Consider the following 22,146-nt stretch of genomic DNA (forward strand, 5'->3'; position numbering starts at 1 on the left):
AAGGATATTTTTTTGCCGTTGATTTTTTGGAAAGAGTGGAAGGGAGGAAGGGAATAGGAGAGAGGGTGGAGAGAAACACTGATAAAACAGAGAGACATCAATTGGTTACCTCCCCACACACACACCCCAACCGGGCCAGGGATGGAACCTGCACCTACCAGGAATTAAACCTGGGACCCTTTGGTGCAAAGGCCGGCACTCTAACCACTAAGGACATGGGGCAGGGCAAGGTCAGATTTTTATAATCATGTTTCATTTGAAATTATGTCAATGCTTAAAATATCAGACAGTCCCACAATGAATTATAAGCACAAAAACACAATCCAAAGCCAAAAGGAATGAATTTTGGATTATCTAAACCAGTGGTCGGCAAACTGCGGCTCGCGAGCCACATGCGGCTCGTGAGCCGCAGTTTGCCACTCTGTTGGCTAATGAGTTTGCTGACCACTGGGATAGGGACTTAATCACAAGGAACAACAGCAGCCTGTAATTATTGGAATCAAGAGTCTAGGTCAGTGGTTGGCAAACTCATTAGTCAACAGAGCCACAGTTTGCTGACCACTGATCTAAACCATTGTTCTGACAACTACTACACACTCTAATAGGCCATACATCTACATAATAAACCTATTTCAAATGGTAATTCTAAAACATAAAACAAAAAAGCAAGTATCTAGCATAAATCAATGTTATGACACTTTTAAACAATCTTATCTACAGCTTGGCTGGTGTCACTCAGTGGTTGAGCATCAACCCATGAAACAGGAGGTCATGGTTCGATTCCCAGTCAGGGTACATCTCAGGTTGTGGGCTCAATCTCCAGTAGGGGGCATGCAGGGGACAGTTGATCGATGATTCTCTCTCATTATTGATGTTTCTAGCCCTCTCTCTCTCTCCCCTTTCCTCTCTCTGAAATCAATAAAAACATATTTTAAAACAAACCAAAACAAACCACCTTGTCTACAGTCCCTTTACATACTTTAATTACATACAGCAAGAAGGCATAACTCCTTACTCCTTTTTGGTTTCCTCAGAGGACTTGTTTTCTTCCTTCTCTGCATTCTCAGGTTCCCCCTTTGGCTGCTCTGTCTCACTAGATGTAGCAAGTGGAGTTTCATTCTCTTGTTCTTCTACAGTGGAGACAGATTCCTCTGAACTTATGTCTGGTTCTAAAAAATCAGGTGAGCAGAATTGCACCAAGTAGACATATTAGAGTTTGAGTCAATAAAAGGGTTAAGGTTTATCTTATTAAATAAGACAAATGTCCCAATTAATCGACGGATTCTAAAATGAACAAATGACTTACGAATAAAGTTTTCTTTCCCTATTTAGTCATTCAAGTTGACTATGCAAGGTTTTATCCAGACAATTGTTTGAGAAATGGATACAGACCAGGAAATCACACAAAAGAGAAACTTATTTTACCCCAAATCAAATATCTACAATATTGATCAAACTCAGAATTAAGAGATTAGCCATTTCATACTTTAACAGATAATGATGTCTAATAAGGGAATAAGTAACAGAAAATTAACATGTATTTTCTTTTTCTTTACTTAAAATATATTTTTATTGATTACAGAGAGGGAGAGATAAAAACATCAACAATAAGAGAGAATTATTCATCAGCTGACTCCTGTACATTCCCCACTGGGGATTGAGCCCCCAACCAGGGCATGTGGCCTGAACAAGAATTGAACCATGACCTCCTGGTTCATAGGTTGATGCTCAACTATTGAGCCATGCCGGCTGGGCCACTCTCTTTTTAAAAAACAACATGTTTTTAGAGAGGAAGGGAGAGGGAGAGATAGAAACATTGATAAGAGAAAATCATTGATCAGCCGCCTTTCGCATGCCCCACACTGGGGATCGAGCCTGCAACCCCGGCATGTGCCCTGACCAGGAATCAAACCATGACCTCCTGGTTCATAGGTTGACGCTCACCCACTGAGCCATGCCTGAATGCATATTAAGGCTACTTTTAAGATGTGCTTTCCAAGTAAAATGACTGAGGCAAGAGTAGAAATCTGAGAGGGAATACTGAGGTCCGCAGTTGTTTGTCTTTTGTTAGCATGTCTTTGAGCAACTACTATAAAATACAGAGCCCCAAGAAATGGTTAACAGAGACCTCAAAAAAAAGGACTCAAGCCCTAGCTGGTGTGGCTCAGTTGTTTGGACATTATCCCGTACACCTAAAACACCAAAAGGTCACAGGGCACATGTCCAGGTTTTGGCTCAATCCCTGGTATGGGGTGTTCAAGAGGCAGCCTATTGATGTTCCGCTCTCACATCGATGTTTCTTTTTCTCTCTCCCTCTAAAAATCAATTAAAATATTTTTTTTAAAAGAAAAGGACTCCAGTGGCAAAAAATAAAAATATATTTGAAGAGTTTGATCACTTAAATTATAACAATTATTGGCATAATGACGAAGGCTTCTTTATGGCCTTCAATATAAATAGGAGAATTTTAAAAAACGCCACTTCCTTCTTATAACCAAATCACATATATACAATTTTAAAGGAGTTTCTAGTTTCTCAACAAATCAAATTTTTAAACCATAAATTTCACGACGGTCAACTAACAATTGTAAATCTAATCCTGGATTATGCTCTTCAACCAGACTTGCATGTAAATTGAAAATCCTTCCATATATGTTTAGCTAAAATTGAGGGTCTTAAGAAACACCTGGATTCAAGTTCAGTGTTTATAACTTGCCAGCTTAGTATCTTAGGGCAAGTTCTTTGACATCTCCAAGTCTCAGTAACGTTACTTCAAAGAGTTATGAGGACTATATAAAATGTTTTAGGGGAAGCCTGTAGGCTAGCACTTGTATTATTACATGGGTGATTCCCATCCTCCTTTGGGCTCCTCTGTTGCTTCTAGAACTGTTTCACAAAGTAGTAAGGCTTGAACTTAATTACAACAACTAGAAGCCCGGTGCATGAATTCGTGCACCAGTAGGGTCCCTCGGCCTGGCCTGCGGGATCGGGCCGAAACCGGCTCACCAATATCCCTGAGAGATCCCAGATTGCAAGAGGGCACAGGCCAGACTGAAGGACCCCATCGGTGCACGATCGCGGCTGGGGAGGGACCGAAGGAGGGCTTCAGGGCGTGTCTGGCCCATCTCACTCAGTCCCGATCAGCTGGACCCCAGCAGCAAGCTAACCTACCGGTCGGAGCATCTGCCCCCTGGTGATCAGTGCATATCACAGCTAGTGGTTGAGTGGCCTTAGTATATCATTAGCTATATTACGCTTTAATTGGTTGAATGGCCGACCGGATGACAAGACACTTAGCATATTAGGCTTCCTATGTAATAAAAAAGTAATATGCAAATTGACCCTCACAAGATGGCTGTCTACAACCAGGCCGGTAGGGGGGTTAGCAAGGGACAACCAAACGACTGAACAAGCAGGCTGCGTGGGGCGACCAGGCCGGTAGCGGGGTTAGGGAGGGACGACCAAACAACTGAACAGCAGGCTGCGTGGGGCGACCAGGCTGGCTGGGCCAGGGGGCAGTTGGGGGCGACCAGGCCGGCGGGGGTGGGGGGTGGTGGTGGTGGTGGGGGGGAGTAAGGGGTGACCAAGCTGGCAGGGAGGGGCAGTTAGGAGCTACCAGGCCAGCAGGGAGGGGGCAATTGGGGGCGACCTGGCCTGCAGCGGGGTACAGTTAGGGGTGACCAGGCAAGCAAGCAGGTGAGTGATTAGGAGCCAGTGGTCCAGGATTGTGAGAGGGATGTCTGACTGCCGGTTTAGGCCCGATCCCTGGGCCTCTATTTTATTATATAGGACTAGAGGCCTGGTGCACGAAATTCGTGCATGGGGGTGTGTGTGTCCCTCAGCCCAGCCTGCACCCTCTCCAATCTGGGACCCCTCGAGGGATGTCCGACTGCCCATTAAGGCCTGATCCCACTGGGCCTCACAATCCAGGACTGCTGGCTCCCAACTGCTCGCCTGCATACCTTCCTGATTGCTCCTAACCGCTTCTGCATGCCAGCCTGATAACCCCCTAACCACTCCCCTGCCAGCCTGATTGATGCCTAACTGTTCCCCTGCCAGCCTGGTCACCCCTAACTGCCCTCCCCTGCCAGCCTGGTCACCCCTAACTGCCCTCCCCTGCAGGCCTGGTCACCCCTAACTGCTCTCCCCTGCAGGCCTGGGTCCCTCCTAACTGCCTTTCCCTGCAGGCTTGATCACCCCCAACTGCCCTCCCTTGCTGGCTATCTTGTGGTGGCCATCTTGTGTCCACACGGGGGCAGGATCTTTGACCACATGGGGGCAGCCATCTTGTGTGTTGGAGTGATGGTCAATCTGCATATTACTCTTTTATTAGCTAGGATAGAGGCCTGGTACACGGGTGGGGGCCAGCTGGTTTGCCCTGAAGGATGTCCCGGATCAGGGTGGGGGTTCCCTTGGGGCGTGGGGCGGCCTGGGTGAGGGGCCTGTGGTGGTTTGCAGGCCGGCCACGCCCCCTGGTGACCCAAGCGGAGGCCCTGGTATCTGGGGTATATTTATCTTCAATTGAAACTTTGTAGCCTTAAGCGGAGGCCTGGGCCGGCCAGGGTATGCGGAAAGTTTGGCTTCCTCTATCACCGGGGGCAACCCTCCTGCTCTTTCCAGCTCCGTGGCTGCCATTTGTTTGGGTTTATGTATCTTCTATCATTGAAACTTTGTAGCCTTGAGTGGAGGCCTAGGCCGGCAAGGGCAGGCGGAAAGCTTGGCTTCCTCCATTGCCAGGGAAACCCAAGCCTCCCTCCTGCTCTCTGTGGCCGTAGCCATCTTGGTTGGGTTTATTTGCATATTCTCTCTGATTGGCTGGTGTGCGTGACTTGTGGGTATAGCGGAGTGAGGGTTAATTTGCATATTACTCTTTTATTAGATAGGATGGTATCTGGTGGTACAGGTAAGTGCAAGATGTACTTTATCATGATTACCTTTTACTGCCCCTTTCCCCAATGTTTCAACCTAATTGGCTGTGAGAATAAAAAAAAAAAATCACTATTAGTCATATGTTTATTTGTTTATATACTAGAGGCCGGTGCTTAAAATTTGTGCGGGGGGTGGGGGGGGGGTCCCTCAGCCCAGCCTGCACCCTCTCCATTCTGGGACCCCTTGGGGGATATCCGACTGCCCGTTTCGGCCTGATCCCTCTTGTAATTTGGGACCACTGGCTCCTAAGCGCTCACCTGCCTGCCTGCCTGATCGCCCCTAACTGCCTCTGCCTGCCGTCCTGGTCACCCCTAACCACCTCTGCCTCGGCCCCCGCCACCGTGGCTTTGTCAGGAAGATGTCCAGTCTAATTAGCATATTACCCTTTTATTACTATAGACCAGAGGCCCAGTGCAAGAAATTCGTGCACTTGTGGTGGGGGGGTGAGAGGGGGCCCTTCAGCCAGGCCTGCGCCCTCTCACAGTCTGGGAGCCCCGCGATTGATTGCCCCACAGAGGGAGGTCCCGTCCACCCGCTGCAGCACCACTAGCCAGATAGCCTGGGCTTCCCTCTTTGGGGCTATCCATCGCAGGGCTCTGCAATCTATCACTCCAAAGAGGCAGGCCCTGCCCATCTGGCTGGGGCTCCGCGATGGATCGTCCCTGTAGAGGGAGGCCCCTCCCAACTGCCGCAGCCTGCTGGCCGGTGGCCTGGGCCTCCCTCTGTGGGGTGATCATGGGGTGATGGCCAAGGCCATGACCAATCGCATCATACCTGCCTTGGCTGGCCTGGCACCAGTGGGTGTCATAGCAAGGTCATCTGGATGGTCTTTCCGCTGTTCGGTCGATTTGCTTATTATGCTTTTATTATTATAGATTTCCTTATTCCAAAAAGGATGAAAAGCTAAGAATGGTTTATGCGTTTTACTGTAGTAATAGAGCTATAAATTTAATTTCACATTCTTTTCTCAAGAATAACTGCTTTGCCGAAACCGGTTTGGCTCAGTGGATAGAGCGTCGGCCTGCGGACTGAAGGGTCCCGGGTTCGATTCCAGTCAAGGGCATGTACCTTGGTTGCGGGCACGTCCCCAGTGGGGGGTGTGCAGGAGGCAGCTGATCGATGTTTCTCTCTCATTGATGTTTCTAACTCTCTATCCCTCTCCCTTCCTCTCTGTAAAAAAATCAATAAAAATATATTAAAAAAAAAAAAACTGCTTAACAGTTGATGGCTTAATAAAGGTTCACTCAACAGATATTGAGTATGTATTAGACATTGTTTCCAACTCATTATACTATTATGTGTGCCTCTGTGTAAAATGTAGGATTTATAAAATTTAAAATATAAATCTAATTATTTCCATGTACAAGATAAAAATACTATAATGGGGTAGAGAGAAGATTAAACAAACATAGAACTTGTGAAGTGACTTATTGGTCCTTTATAAATTCTTGATCTTTCTAATACCTTATACTTGGAGCCCTCTAGCATATATTCTGAAAATTGATGTTATTGGCAACTTGGTGGCTTCATCTAGCTATTAAACAAATATGGATCAAGATGGGTCACAAGGCCCTAGTTGGTTTGGCTCAGTGGGTAGAGTGTTGGCCCTCGGACTGAAGGGTCTCAGGTTCAATTCTGGTCAAGGGCACATAACTCGGTTGCAGGTTAGATCCCTGGTCCCGGTTGGGGCGCATGTGGGAGGCAACCAATCAATATGTCTCTCTCACATTGATGTTTCCCTCTCTCTGTCTCTCCCCCTTCCTTCCACTCACTCTGAAAATCAATGGGAAAATATCCTTGGGTGAGGACTAACAAAAAAAATAAAAAAGATGGGCCACCAAGGAGCTTATCTCAGTGCTAGACAACATAACTCATCTTCAACTCACCAGCACTTATTTTAATACTAGAGGCCCGGCGCACGAAATTCATGCACAGGGGGTGTGTGTCCCTCAGCCCAGCCTGCACCCTCTCCAATCTGGGACATCCCTCTCGCAATCCAGGACTGCTGGCTCCCAACTGCTTGCCTGCCTGCCTTCTTGATTGCCCCTAACTGCTTCTGCCTGCCAGACTGATCACCCCCTAACCACTCCCCTGCCAGCCCGGATCAATGCCTAATTGCTCCCCTGCCAGCCTGATTGCCCCTAACTGCCCTCTCCTGCAGGCCTGGTCACCCCTAATTGTCCTCCCCTGCAGGCCTGGTCCACCCCAACTGCTCTCCCCTGCAGGCCTGGGTCCCCCCGCAACTGCCCTTCCCTGCAGGCCCAGTCACCTCTAACTTCCCTCCTCTGCCGCCCTGGTCACCCCTAACTGCCCTCCCCTGCAGGCTTGATTGCCCCCAACTGCCCTCCCTTGCAGGCCTGGTCCCTCCCAACTGCCCTCCCCTGCTGGCCATCTTGTGCGTTGGAGTGATGGTCAATTTGCATATCACTCTTTTATTAGATGGATAGAAGCCTGGTGCACGGGTGGAGGACAGCTGGTTTGCCCTGAAGGGTGTCCTGGATCAGGGTGGGGTTTCCTTTGGGGTGTGGGGCAGCCTGGGTGAGGGGCCTGTGGTGGTTTGCAGGCCGGCCACGCCCCCTGGCGACCCAAGCGGAGGCCCTGGTATCTGGGATTTATCTATCTTCAACTTTGTAGCCTTCAGCGGAGGCCAGGGTGTGCAGGAAGTTTGGCTTCCTCCATCGCTGGGGAAACCCAAGCCTCCTGTTCGCTCTGTGGCCGCAGCCATTTTTGTTGTGATTTATTTATCTTCTATAATTGAAACTTTGTATCCTTCAGTGGAGGCCAGGGCAGGCCAGGGTGTGCAGAAAGCTTGGCTTCCTCCATTGCCGGGGAAACCCAAGCTTCCTGCTCGCTCCGTGGCCATAGCCATCTTGATTGGGTTAATTTGCATACTCGCTCCTGATTGGCTGGTGGGTGTAATGGAGGAACGGTCAATTTGCATATTACTCTTTTATTAGATAGTATGCCTTATGCCAGGGTACAGAAATTGCTTCTTATAGTATTTACCTGAGGATTTTGAGACAAAAGACTGGCTCAGATTGAAAAGATTATAACCCTGGTGAACCAAGGGATAAAGACAAGGGTGCATATATTTTTAATTCCTTTTCTATCAATTCTTGATTCTAACAGTCATGATAGTGACTGCCCCATGTGGTTCATCCTGGAAAACCTGAGATAAAGTGCAAGGGAGAGAGGAGAAAAGGAACAGGATAAGGGCCCTGGCTTGGTAGCTCAGTTGGTTAGAGCAGCGGTCGCCAACCAGTTGGTGACTGCTGGGTTAGAGTGTCATCCTGATTAGCTAAGATTGCGGTTTTGATTCCAGGCCAGGGTACATACAAGAATTAACCAATTAATGTGTGAATAAGTGGAATAACAAATCAATATTTCACATTCTCTCTCCACCCCTCTCTAAAATTAATAAAAAAATTTTTTTAAAGGATAAAGAAGAAAAAGGGGAAAGAAGAGATGGTCAGAGATGCCACAAAGGAAGGAGCAGGTTGATGGCTCTACATTTTTCTCAATTCATTACATTCCCACCTCTGTCTGGCCAATCTACTCTCCACCAATACCAAACTAATAAACCAGTGTTTTGATCACCTATTTGCTCCCTTAAGGCCTCCTGGATTTCTGGGTGGGTTTTCCACAGTCCATCCTGAAGACCCAAGTCCTCCATTCTTCCAGAATCTTCATTCCCATGACACTGTATGCCCGCAAGCTATTCTTTGACTATTTTTGTTCTCTCCAACAAGTTATCTGCTTTTAATTCCAAGAACATGAGATTTTTCACCTTCCAAAAATCTTCAGTTAAGATGAAACCGTTATTTTGCCCATATAGTGGGGACATGACATACTGACAGGTACCACTTACCACTTCTCTTTTCAATTGTTCCCCCAAAACACTTAGGTATGAAAAAAAATATTAAGTTCAAGGAAATTTACAGGACACTCCAAATTGGAGTAAAAACTTTTGCCTTTTGAAGTTGTTCACTGCTTTTCTTTACCTGGCTTTCCTTCTTCCCCTTCAGCAGGCTTGCTTTTGGGAGGAGTTTCCCGGGTAGAATTCACAGTTCGTCGAATCGGCATGGCGCTATCTTCTACCTTCTAAGAAAAGAGACAGCATTAAAAAATTCCCTTTTCCCTCTTTCCCAAGGGGCCTAACTAGGTGTCAGAAGATGGTGAATTCTAAGTCTACTCCCAAATCTGATGCAAATTAATTTTAACAAGTTTTTTTGAAGTGAAATATGATTTTTAAGAAGTACTTTCAAAATACTTTTAGCAAGAATTTCCAAGGGAAACAACTAATTATACTTGATTTAGAATAAATATAGAAGGTTGGAAGTTAGAAATTTGAAGGGAAAGGAGAGATGAAAAGAATTCTGTAGATTTTGTTTTTTCAGATTCACAATCCAGATTCCCCAAAGTAGGGGAAGGAACATATACCAAGAAGGACCCAGTAGAGCCTGAAGTCAAGGACTGATCCGAGAGTGAGCTTCAAGAATATGTCAGCCCCTACCTCACCTAACTTGTCCGCGTGGATCAGCTGAGCTCCTACTATAAGTGGGAGTGCCTTAGGATGGACGAGTTCACCTTGAGACATATCAGTCGCCATTTAAAATAATTTCTAGGCCCCAGTACAGGTTACACTCTGAAGCCTCTGCGTTAACCACAAGGATTTTTTCCTAATGGTTTCAGTGTGGTGAAAAGTCAACCTAAAGCACAGAAAAAACCTTGTATGAAGATTAACAGAAACAAAACTAAACTAAAACATCTACATTTAATATACATGCAAAGGGAACAAAAATTTATCTATAATACTTAAGAGTTAAATGATAGATGACTTGGTCAGTTATCATTCAGAAAGATAAAATCTCTATCAAAATACAGACTATGAAAAGCAGCGACTAACAAATGCACAAGCCACAGCAGCTGTTGCACCTTCCACATGAACACAGGCAACAAGGACAAGAAAGCTCATAAGGAACCAAGTGCCACCCCATCCTGCTACCATCAGGAACTTAGAAAGAAAAGAATAAGATTAGCAACAGTTTAGTCAAATTTTACTTAAAGGTCAGCTAACTAAAGAGGGAAGACTTATCATTACTGTTCTCAAAAGGGTCAGAAAAATTACCTGTAACCTTAACTCCATCTTCACTAAAGAATACAAGGGGCAAAAAAACTACTGAAGAATGTAACATACTAAACGTCTCCAGACCCAGAGAAGCAAATTTAGACCATCACCTATAAAAATAAGTATGCTTCTAAGACTTTGTCATATTTTTAATGTAAGCAAAACTAGCACAGAATTAAATATTCAAAGATAAAATCCATGTCACTAAAATTACCTGATCATTAACACCATCTGCCCCTACCAAAAATCTCATCTGGGACTCAATGACACGTTATAATCCGTCCACAACATGAAAAAGTGATCAGTTAAGTGTTTATATCTCTGTGATAGTGAACATTAACATGGAGTTGGTAGGCTAGTCTACTTTAAATTCTATCCCTGTCTAGGAATTTAAGAGCTTTCCATTTGTCAGGTAACAGTCCCAAGCTAAAACAAATGGGACAAATCCAAAACATTCAAACATAGGGAATGCTTCCACATGTATAGGAAAAATCTTTTTATGGAAACATCAGGAGCAATACCAGACTTGTGAATTGTCAATCAGCTGTAAGGAAAGCTGAAAGAATTCAAGACAGTAAAAAGAGGGCCAAGCTGGGTTTAAGGGCATTATTTGGTTTTCTGAATCCTAAAAGTCTATCTTGTAATACTTTCAATATATAGATCTGCTCATTCATCCACTAGCACTTAGATAGTAATATATTTGCATAGATGAAAACAAAACAAAAAAAATTAAATAAAACTGCTTTTATATGTGAACACTATACAGAAGTAAAATATAATCAGGTTATTTTGGTAAAATGATATCATTAATGAATTCATTTTTCTTAACCCACTAGCTAGATTGAAAATGCTATTGTGAAGTCAACAAAACCTTCAGGCATTTCTAATTCATAGGATATCTTTAAAAATATTTTCTCTGTAAACAAAATACTGAAAAAAGTGTCAAAGCCTTTCCAGTCAACTCTGTACTTACTAATTACTAAAAAATTAGAACAAACAGGTTAAAAAAGGGAGGGGGGCACAGGAAGCTACATCTGTCAAAGTGATAAAATTGACTAAAATCAGGGCAACAACAGGCACATGGTCCATAAAGACATCAGACATTATTACTCTGAGGACAAGAATGACAGTTTAAATTAGATCAGATAAGAAGTATGCCCAGCCCTGGCCAGGTGGCTCAGTTGGTTGGAGAGTCCTCCCCTACACCAAAAGGCTGTGGGGGTTCCATCCAGAGTTGGCAACTGATCATTGTCTCGTCCTCTCTAAAAATCAATAAAAACATATACTCAGGTGAGGATTAAAAAAAAAAAAAAAGTATGCCCAGGTTAGAATAATCTCAGAAATAAGCAGAGAAATAGTTGATTTGCCCCCCACCCCTATCCTGACATTCTTCTTAAGACCTCCCAATTACCACCCCTCTTTTATTTCACTAATCTCACATCCCACTGCTATATGGATCACTCTGTCAACCTCCAAAACAGACCTTCTTTTGGCCCTTAGACTGTTCCTTGCTCATCCCTGTATCAGTGTTTGCACTTGCTGCTCTCTTAAACTGGAACACTCTTTTCCTAGAGGTTTCAATCAGGTTTCTACTCAATGTTATCCCCATCAGAAAAATCTCCCACGACTCTTAGTCGTCTTCAAGTTTCTTTATAGCATTTTACACCACCTAAAATTCAATATATGTCTGTTTACTTGTTTAGTATGTATCTCTCCAATGGAATGTAAGCACTAAAAGGGCTAAGACTTAAATTCACCACTGTATTCTCAGCACCTAGAAATGTCCAAACATAGTGGGTGCTGGATAAATACTGGGCGGAAAAGTTGAATGAACAATGACATCTGATAGTGCTTAATACTATATCCAATATATGTAAAGAACATATTATTTGAGATAAACGTTTGTCTCATCTCTGACCTTTCTTTGTCAAGGTGATGGAATTTAAAGCTTCACTTTATAGTACTTTCTTTAGCATAGGCTGCTTTAGTAAGTTCACTGTTCATTAGAGAGCTAACAAAACTATATGAATAGTTAATTCACTCTGCCCTAACACCATCATGTACCTATTAATTAAATTCTTGTTGCTGCACTTCTGAGTGATCAGACTTTTAGGCTGCCTCGCTTGTTCCCTGCCAGAGATCTTATCTAGCTGATTCACTGCTGCATACTTGGTGTCTAAGAACATACCAGGCATAGAATGTGTTCAAAAAAGATTTGTTGAATGAAAAAAAGGATGAAGCTTATTATAGTTTTTACCTGTGTTCCTATATGTGCCAAAAACAACCTGCATTTACTTGTGGTCCTTCTCTACTCATCAATCTGATTTGTGTGTTTTTTAAATTTAATGTTAGATTAACAATACAAAAATTTGCTTTTGTCAAGGGGAAATGCAAGTTATTTTAATACACGCAATAAAGAAAAAATTGCAAAAGAAAAAAGTCCAGAATTTCAGCGTTTTAGATAACTTTCTCTACATTAAGAGAAAGCAACAATTAGGAGCTTAATAATATATTCCAGTTTATTGATATCCTTGATTTTAAGTATGCAATACATTCTAATGTCATCAGCTAAGCAAGAAATAGATAAAAAATTTCCAATCTCAAGTCTTTCCCTATATTTAGACTTAATGGGTAATGTCAGAAAAAGGATGCCTATAATTTGACAGCTGGCAACTTATTTTTTCACTTTCACACTTTGATAAATCAGTATGTACTTAATTCGTGTCTATCTTGGGAACAGATACTATGGACACTACAATGCCCTCCCTCAAAAGACAATCACTATCTAAACAGGATTTTCACCTTTATAAGGAAGAGTTCTGGACACTTCCTCAATCTTCGTAATAACATTAAAAGCAAAGCCAAAAAACCCTTTATGATATTGTTTCTACTTTGAAACACAACACATTAAACTTTTGAAAGGAGCAATAAAATTTAAATATTAAAAAGCTCCTAATAATTTAACGCCTATGCCAGATAAAACAAAATTGAAGTATCTTCCCCAACAAAATGACTGGTCTAACGTCACTCTAACGTCCCAGGTGAATCCTACATGTATTTCTAATTGCATTCCCACTTCTCAATGTAATGCAACATTAGGAAGCATAGTAAGACAGAGGGAATCTATACGCGACAGGGGCAGTAAAGTTCACCTTGGCCAGTCCTCTGTGCTGGGGCGAATACTCCCAGTCACAGACAATGGTCCATTAGGCGTCGAAACTTGGATCTGGGGCTCTTAGGTCACCATTCTTGGCTCCATCTCTTTACAAACGCTCACATTCACAAGACTGACTTTGTTAATTAAAACCACATCATCTAAGGTGCGGCGAGTACCAAGCTCTAGGAATGCCATACGGGAAAAGGAAAGCTAAGGTCCGCGTCGCAGCGGCAGCGGCGGCGGCAGCGGCAGCGGCGGGGCCTGGACAGCAGCGCCCACACCTCGCAACACTCGCCCAAACCGCCAAGACTAACACGAAGGAAAGAACAGCAGAGACAAAAGAGGCGGGGAGCGGCCGGTGCGATGCGCGAGCAGAAGGCGGGGGGAGAGCGGAGCCAAGATGAAGGCAGCGAGGCAAGTGACGGGAGGATGCAGCGGCGGCGGACACCGAGGGGCAGCAGGGCGGCTGCAGCTCCGGGCTTGCGCTCGGGCATGCACGCGACCGAGGCCGACGCCACCACCCGGCAGCGCCCGCCCGCGGGACGCCAGAAGCGGCGGACCGTGATCACCAGGGTCCGCGCACTCACCACAGGAAGCTCCGTAATGGCGGCGGCAGTGGCGAAGAACCCGGGAGGCGGGCCCGCCGCAGCCAGTCACGGCCACCGGCATCTTTCGAACCGGCTATGAAAACCGCTGAGGGAGTGGGGAGTGAGGGGGGAGGGCGGGACCTGTGCACCAGGCCCCGCGCGGCCTCAGAGCAAGCGCAAACGCCTCGGCCAATAGGAGCGCGGTGGGCGGGCAATGGCGCAGGCGCGCTGGGACGCAAGGCCCCAGACCAGGGAAGCACTCTCCCCTCCTCCACCCCCCTCACCCTGGTACAAACAAAACAAGGGCGGGAGCGCGCGCGCCAGAGGGCCCCCGAGGAAGCGTCAACGAGAGGGGCAGGGGGCTTGGACGCCGGGGGGAGTGGAAGTAGGGGCGGAGCGGCCGCGGAAGGCAGACAAAAGGCGCCACCTCCGGGGACCCGAGCGCCCCGCCCCCTTTTCTCGGCAAGCGGCGTCGGCACCCCGGGCAAGCGGCCTGCGCCACTCGCCTTCGGGGTCTAGCGAGCCTATGCCCACTCACCACCCGCCCGTCCCGTCCCCTGTTACCTCTGCGCTTTCCCCTTCCTGGTGCCCGCGTCCCGCACGGCCTCTCGGTGCCACTCCCGCTGCCACTCGTCGCCTCCGCCGCTGCTGTCCTCCAGGCCCAGCCGCCGAGCTCTGCCGCCCCGCCCCCCTGCCCGCGGCCCCGCGCGCGCGCGCTCCCGCGCCGGCCCCGCCCCCTGCGCGCCAGCGGCCACGGCCCCAGCCCGCGGGAGTGGAGGGAGCGAAGAGACGTTCCTCCCCGGTTGGGCGCGCGTGGGCGCGAGAGGGCGCTCCGGGATCCAAGGCTGCGCGCACGGGGGCTGAGCGTCCGCCCACCTTTCACGGGCACTGCCCTGGTGGCGCCAGTTAGCTTCGGAGGCGGGTGTCGTTTGCTCAGAAGGGCACTTTTCACTCCTTACCCGTTCTCTGCTCTAGTTGGGCCCCTACTCCTAACCGGGTTAGGCGATCCGGCCCTCTAGAGGGGTAGGCGTTGCCCGCTTCTCTGTTCAGGCTCAGCACAAGACCAAACAGCAACCCAACTTGGAAGACCGTGGAAGAATTGGAAAACCAGATAGCGGAGAATTCAGTACCTCACATTCGTTCCCGTAGTGTGCAGACAGTACATGGCAGAGTAGTGGCTCAGGAAAGAACTGGCAAAGTTTTTCTAATCTATGAAGCGGTCTTCCTTGACTCCCTAATTAGCATACACAAGGAGAGGTCTCAAAAAGGAAACCCTGGGATTAGAAGAGAAAAGCAGGAATTTACTTGGAATTGTCATATTACGTTGGTATCTGCGTACACAGGCGATGTACACACGGTCGAAAATGTAGTTTTTCAAAGCCGATTTGGAAAAATCCGATGTATTTCAAGTAGCAGATGGGTTTTTTTGGGGGGGTAGTTAGAGGGAGTGTGACCAATACTCAAATGCATGTGCAAAATCACTGTAAAGATTTTGAAAACCTTTAAACACTTTCTGGCCCACTGCTCAGTCTCTGCGTTAACATTTGCACATCACAAGCTTTCCCAGCCATACCTATCCAAAACCACCACCACCAAAAATTCCTTATGAGTTCAGCATTATCATAAATGTTTTGATGGCATTACCGGTTCACAAAAGATTTTGGTCATTTTTGGCCATTTCATCATCCTACTCACATCATTGTACTTTATCAACATTTCTATCCTTTGTCTCCCATTTTAAAGACCCATTTTCATTTGTATGTATTCAAATGCTTAAAATTTTCAACCTTTCTTTTTCCTTAAAATGGCTTTAGTCCCATCTCATTCAAGAAATGACCCAAACAGCTGTTGCAGTGTGTTTCAGCTGGTTAGGTGTCATCTGGGGCACCAAAAGGTTGCTGGTTTGATTCCTGGTCAGGGCACATGCCTGGGGTTGGGGCTTGATCCCCTGTGGGGTGTGCAGGAGGCAGCAGATAGATGTTTCCCTCTTACTTCAATGTTTCCCTCTCTCCTTGCCCTTCCTCTCTCTAAAATCAATTTAAAAATATATAAAAAAGAGAAAGCACCCAACTAGATTTTGCTTTCTCTGCAGATTTTTGCTTAAACACACAATTTATTTTCTTGTTCATAACATATACACCCAAGAAGAAAAAACCCTGAAACAAAATTCTCTCTTGAAGAGTTTGATATGCGCGCGCGCGCGCGCGCGCGCGCGCGCACACACACACACACACACACCCCCATGCACTAAGGCTACCACTTGCTGAAGTCTGAAGCTGTAAGTTTCTACTTCTAAAGGGGTCTGAAATTTTTATTGTACATGTATATGGACTGAGGCATTTCACCTCTGCTAAATACAATGACCAATTTTGTTTTTCATAAATAGCTGCATAGGAGTTAAGACTCCATGAGGGTATGGTTTTATGACTTAATCTCATTTGGCTTTCTTTGAGCTATACTAATTAAAATATTCAATTGTTTGATAAACAATTACATGGTAATTTTTGTATCCTTTATACTTAAACTGTTAGGTTGTTTGACTTTCTGCACTGGAGAGGACATGCACTTTGACAACTTTAGCATCTGCTCAGCTCTTATCCAGTGTATGGGGTCACCATCAGAGACCTCTCACACTGACACCGAAGTTCCTGAAGCTCCACCCTTCAGCGATTCATTCCTTTGGTTTAAACTTTACTCTCTTCTAAAGCAGTTTTAAAGTGCTAATACCAAGGAGAGTTAACACACAGGCCTCAAACTGAGCATTGAGAATGCATTGTTTTCACCTTGAGATTTGAAAATCTAAAGTTTTCCATTCTACAGTCAGGGATCAGAATAAGAATTCTGGGTTCAGACTAGAGGAGCTCCGAGGAGAGAGAAAAGGAGTACATGTCTTCACAATTCTGCCCCAGAGCCCCAGCTTACAGGACTGACTTGGGAGTCCCAGAATCATGAGGAAATGTGGGTTTGTGAGTTAGAAAAAGTGTTAATCAGTCCCCATAAAGCAACTGCATCATCTCTAGTTTTTAACAAAAATACCCTTTTTCAGAAGTCAAGTCCCTGTTGAAGCTTTAGTATACAGCAAGCTTTGCAGACTTCATGGCCTGCTGTCAATGCAATAGATTGTTTTTTTTTTGGTGTTTTTTTTTGTGTTTTGTTTTTGTTTTTTGCTATTCCTCAGACTTAAAACTAAGTGACAAGTCTACTAGGCTAAAAGGTCTTGTTTTGTATAGAAAAGCAAAATATGTAACTTTAGAATTTTAGGCTTAAGGATAGAGGGAGTTGAAGCAATTGCAAGTTCCAAGAGTGTTCCAGACCAAAGCTACGACACTGCAGTCGCTGGGTTGAGCACTGACAGATTTACCTACTTATATCCCATCTCGTGTTAAAAGGGAGAGGTTTGAAGAATAATTCTTGATTGCCTGGTGAGAAGGTTTCTGTTGCTAGGAAGGCTTAAATTAACATTATTCTTCCCATGAATCCAGGCTTTGGGATTGTGATTTCACGCAGAAGGAACCCAAAGTCAGGCCAGGGCCTGGATCCCTTAAGAATGTATATCACTTGACTTTTCTGGTTTCCAGCCAGAAAAGATGGGCTCTCAAAGTAGCTGTATCTTGGAAAGGGATGGCAAGAAAATGAACAATTTAGCCCTGGCCGGTTTGGCTCAGTGGATAGAGCATCCGCCTGTGGACTGAAGGGTCCCAGGTTCAAGTATGGTCAAGGGCACATGCCCGGGTTGCGGGCTCGGTCCCCAGTGAGGGGAGTGCAGGAGGCAGCTAATCAATGATTCTCTATCATCATTGATGTTTCTATCTCCCTTCCTCTCTGAAATCAATAAAAATATATATTTTTAAAAACGAACAATTTAGACTATTAGGCAGCCCAATTGTCATGGTTCAGTGGTTGAGCTTCGATCTATGAACCAGGAGGTCACAGTTTAATTCCCAGTCAGGGCACATGCCTGGGTTGTGGGCTCAGTCCCCAGTATGGCCGCAAGCAGGAGGTAGCTGTTCAATGATTCTCTCATCATTGATGTTTCTACCTCTCCCTCTCCTTCCCTCTCTGAAATCAATAAAAATATATTTTTAAAAAACTATCAGGCAAAAAATGGAGGCTGATAAAAAAAATATTACTTTTTCACCACCACCCCCATAATGGTTTTCTCCCTTTTTGTTACCAAGACCCTGGTTTTGAGATAAGCAACATCCCTGGATTCTCCTCTGCCAATGTTGCACTTTCCTCTGCTCACAGACGGCGGTAATTTCATTTCATTAAGCTTAGCAGTCATGGAACTACAAAACTTTTCCATAAATTCTGAAAAATCCTGAATCTGAAACATGTCTGGTCCCAGTGGTTTTGGATAAAGGATTGTGGGCAGGTATATAAAAGCCCAATACTTTTTATAAAATAACACTTACCCTCATTTGTTCTACTCTAGTTATGTATATATTTTTAATGCTAGTTGCAGTCCATTAATTTTGCCATTTGAGAACCTCTGTCCTTGATGTCATAAGCCCTTTGGTGTCCCACTGGAGCCAACATTCTATAGCTACCTGAGGGGGTTTGAAAAATGTTAGTGCCAACAGTTTACTACCATTTTGAAGACAGTAAAGGACAACAGTTGTCCTTTAGTTGAAAGCATCTGATATATTGGATGGAGTTATAATTCAGCCCCTCAAGAGAACATGAACATTTGGGAATGTTATTACAGGTGTCTTTCAGTGGGAATAGAATTTAGAACAAGGTAACTAAGCGCTTAGTCCTGCCATCTCTAGGGAAAACAACAGGATTTGCTGTCAAGCCTGTTTTCATACTAGGTTCTGGGAACTGTATGTGTTGAACCATCTTTTCCCTTTTTAAACACCAGAGGCAAGACAACTGCATTTTACTTTTTTATAAACTAGACAGTTTATTCTGCATTTTTCCGATCTCACCCAGACCTAATATATTGAATTAAAATCTCAGGGGTTGGGGTCCAGGAATCTAAATTTTTAATAAGCTTCACAAAAGGTTCTGCACTCTGAATTATGATAAACAGAACCAAGGAATAATTTTAACAACACTCACAAGGATGGAGAAGACTTGAAGACAACTGCATTTTAGATAGACTTGACATTATTTGAATTACTAAAATGCAAAACATGTCCAGTTTTGTTTTGACTGTGTAAGTTGAAGAAAATCTGTCAACAGGACTGTTCTCCCTCCACTCCTACTTTGTGGCTTTGAGGGCAAATCTTATTTCAGGAAGATCCTTCAGGGCAACCAGGCCTGTGATGGTGGCCAGAGATGAGTGAAGGTCAGGTCAATGACACCTCAGGTGACCAACTGTCCTCGTTTACTTAATGCAGGGAGGCTGAGAGTTAGTGGGAGATAGGACTTGCAATTTTTAATTCAGGAAAGTCCCAGCAAAATGAGTTGATCACTATAAGACAGCTTTTCTTTGTGGTTATGGGGAAGTATTAAAAAAGTTCTTTTTAAATATATATATATTCTTATTGATTTCAGAGAGGGAGAGGGAGATAGAAACATCAATGATGAGAATCATTGATTGACTGCGTCCTGCACGCCCCCCACTGGGGATCGAGCCCACAACCCTGGCATGTGCCCCTGAGTGGAACTGAACCCAGGACCCTTCAGTCGCAGGCTGACACTCTATCCACTGAGCCAAACCAGCTTGGGCGGCTTTAAGTATTCTTAAACTACTTGCAGCAAGGTTGTAAAAGTTTCAACCCAAAGTCTGGAAAAAGTAGCATAGTTCTTGAGAACTATATGTTTCAAGATGCAAGATGGTTAGTTCAACTTTTACAATTCACATTTTATTAATGATGCCCCTGCTCTTTCCAACAGATCAAACATTTTTACTAAAAAGGCCCTACAAATCTAAAATTTAACATAGTATTTGTGTCTGTGCTTTACATTCTAGTTGGTTGAGCCTATCTTAAGAAAAAACTGAAATTTAGTTTAACCATCCAATAAGCTTGTTGACATCAAAGTAATTAGCATCTCCTACATTAGGAACAGGGCCAGAGCTGGATGTGGCAGAATGTGCTTTTTTTAGTACCTGGCATTTTTAGGAATTCATTATGGTTTTGTTGCAAAACTAGTGAAAATTTTCTTTCTTCCTAGGTGGGGCAGTACTTATAAAGGACCCTATCCATTAGTCCTTGTGCAAAAAAAGGTTTTGCAATGTCTTATTGAATCCTGGGAAAAGTGGGAGCTAGAAGTTTCTACTTTTCAGGTTTGTTATCAAAGGATAAGTCTGAGACTCCAGTGTATGCTAGGGGGAAAAAAAAAAATTCTAAGCCCAGCTGGTGTGACTCAGTGGTTGAGCATTGACCTATATGAACCAGGAGATAATGGTTAGATTCCTGGTCAGGGCACATGCCCAGGTTGAGGGCTTGATCCCCAGTAATGGGTGTGCAGGAGGCAGTGGGTCAATGATTCTCTCTCATTGATATTTCTATCTCTCCCCCTCTCCCTTCTTTTCTGAAATCAATAAAAATACTTTTTAAAATCTGAACTATATAAAGAATATTAAAGAAATGTGGACAGGCAAACCATGATTTCCCATAGTTCTGAAGATAGTGTAGTTTAATTGTATGTGGTCAAGTATGACTAAGGTCGCAGAAATGGGTAGAAAAAGAACATTGGACATAGACAGGCCCAACTCCAAGTATTCTAGGCAGAATGCTGGATGCTTTATCTGATCTCCTTTAATTAATTCTCACAACAACCCTATGAGGTGGACGGTGTTATCCTTACTTTATAGATGAAGAGACTGAGGTGTAAATAACCCAAGCAGGGTTACAGTAAAGCCCTTATTTTTCCAATTCCAATGCCCCAAAGTATATCCACTATAGTGAGAAAGAATATTGTTTGGAAATCACTGTCTTCTGGAAAACAAGTGCCAGTCTCACCTCTGATACTTGCTAGTACATAACTTCTGTGCCATAAGTTCCCTACCTGTGGAAAGGAAGCAGTACTGCCCGGCCAGTGTCGCTAAATGGTTAGGTCTCAACCTATGAACCAGGAGGTCACAGTTCGATTCCAGGTCAGGGCACATGCCTGGGTTGCGGGCTCCATCCCCAGTGTGGGGCGTGCAGGAGCAGCCGATCAGTGAGTCTCCCTCATCACTGATGTTTCTCTCTCTCCATCTCCCTTCCTCTCTGAAATCAATCAAAAAAAAAAAAAAAAAAAAAAAAAAGGAAGCAGTACTCTCTTATATATCACATGGCTGGTATGAAGACTGAGTTAGATGACAGCCTGCAATGCTTGGCAGATTACAGCTTACAACGTGTTTTATATTATGCCATTTATAATGGGATGAAGGAAGAGTTTTTTGTGTTAAAGGATGAAACAAAACCCTAAATGTTTTAAAAACAGTACTTGTTTTTAGTTAGCTTTTGGTGAAGAGCACTATAAATGGAGGTGGGAATGTTAAGTACTCCTAGGCAGTACTCCTGGGGTGGGGAAGGGGTAGGGGTAGGCTGGAGGGGGGCCACTGGGGAGAAAAGGGGACATCTGTAATGCTTTCCACAATAAAGATTTAAAAAATAAAATTCTCTTGCTGAAGAAAGCATTTTTAAAAAATATATATTTTATTGCTTTTTTACAGAGAGGAAGGGAGAGGGATAGTTAGAAACATAGATGAGAGAGAAACACCGATCAGCTGCCTCCTGCACACCTCCTACTGGGGATGTGCCCGCAACCAAGGTACATGCCCTTGACCGGAATCGAACCTGGGACCCTTCAGTCCGCAGGCTGACGCTCTATCCACTGAGCCAAACTGGTTAGGGCCACTTCTTAACCTCCTAGTTCAGTGGTCGGCAAACTGCGGCTCGCGAGCCACATGTGGCTCTTTGGCCCCTTGAGTGTGGCTCTTCCACAAAATACCACATGTGGGTGCACACATACAGTGCGACTGAAACTTCGTGGCCCATGCGCAGAAGTTGGTTTCCGGCTCTCAAAAGAAATTTCAATCGTTGTACTGTTGATATTTGGCTCTGTTGACTAATGAGTTTGCCGACCACTGTCCTAGTTTACAGTGTCCTCTCATAGCATAATCTTTTTAAAACATGTGCCATATTTGTGCGTCCAACACCTATTGCAGTTACAAATATCTGAAAATAGAAATTGTTTGGTAAACTGTTAGGTAAATCAGGTTATTGTCACTATTCCAGAGGTCTCAACCCTGGGTCATATTACGATCACCTAGAGAACTTAAAAAAATAAATAAATTAGGGGGGCGGGAGAGGAGCAGGCCTAATCCCATGATTATGAAATAACTGGTCTGGGGCGGGGTCCAGGTTTATATTTTTAAAAACTGTCAGGTGACTCTAACACGAGCA

At 44.6% G+C, this 22,146-nt stretch overlaps 1 protein-coding gene across 9 annotated transcripts in view; it reads right to left on the reverse strand.

Annotated features, from left to right (window-relative positions):
- The window catches only part of HP1BP3 (heterochromatin protein 1 binding protein 3), a 41,198-nt gene extending 26,684 nt beyond the window's left edge, over window positions 1–14,514 (reverse strand). The window contains exons 1-4 of one of the 9 annotated variants that reach the window (XM_080657120.1): window positions 14,366–14,514; window positions 9,443–9,638; window positions 8,931–9,030; window positions 1,016–1,169 (exon numbers count right to left, since the gene is read on the reverse strand). In XM_080657120.1, coding sequence (XP_080513246.1) covers window positions 1,016–1,169; window positions 8,931–9,030; window positions 9,443–9,538 — 350 coding nt within the window. In that variant the 5' untranslated portion in view covers window positions 9,539–9,638; window positions 14,366–14,514. Of the gene's footprint in view, window positions 1–1,015; window positions 1,170–8,930; window positions 9,031–9,442; window positions 9,639–13,801; window positions 13,978–14,365 lie in introns of those variants that run through there. The other 8 variants (XM_080657125.1, XM_080657121.1, XM_080657122.1 and 5 more) reach the window with 8 other exon arrangements.
- Between the last annotated feature and the right edge of the window lie 7,632 nt (window positions 14,515–22,146).

Source organism: Plecotus auritus, assembly GCF_963455305.1.
Source record: "Plecotus auritus genome assembly, chromosome: 2".
NCBI lineage: Eukaryota > Metazoa > Chordata > Mammalia > Chiroptera > Vespertilionidae > Plecotus > Plecotus auritus.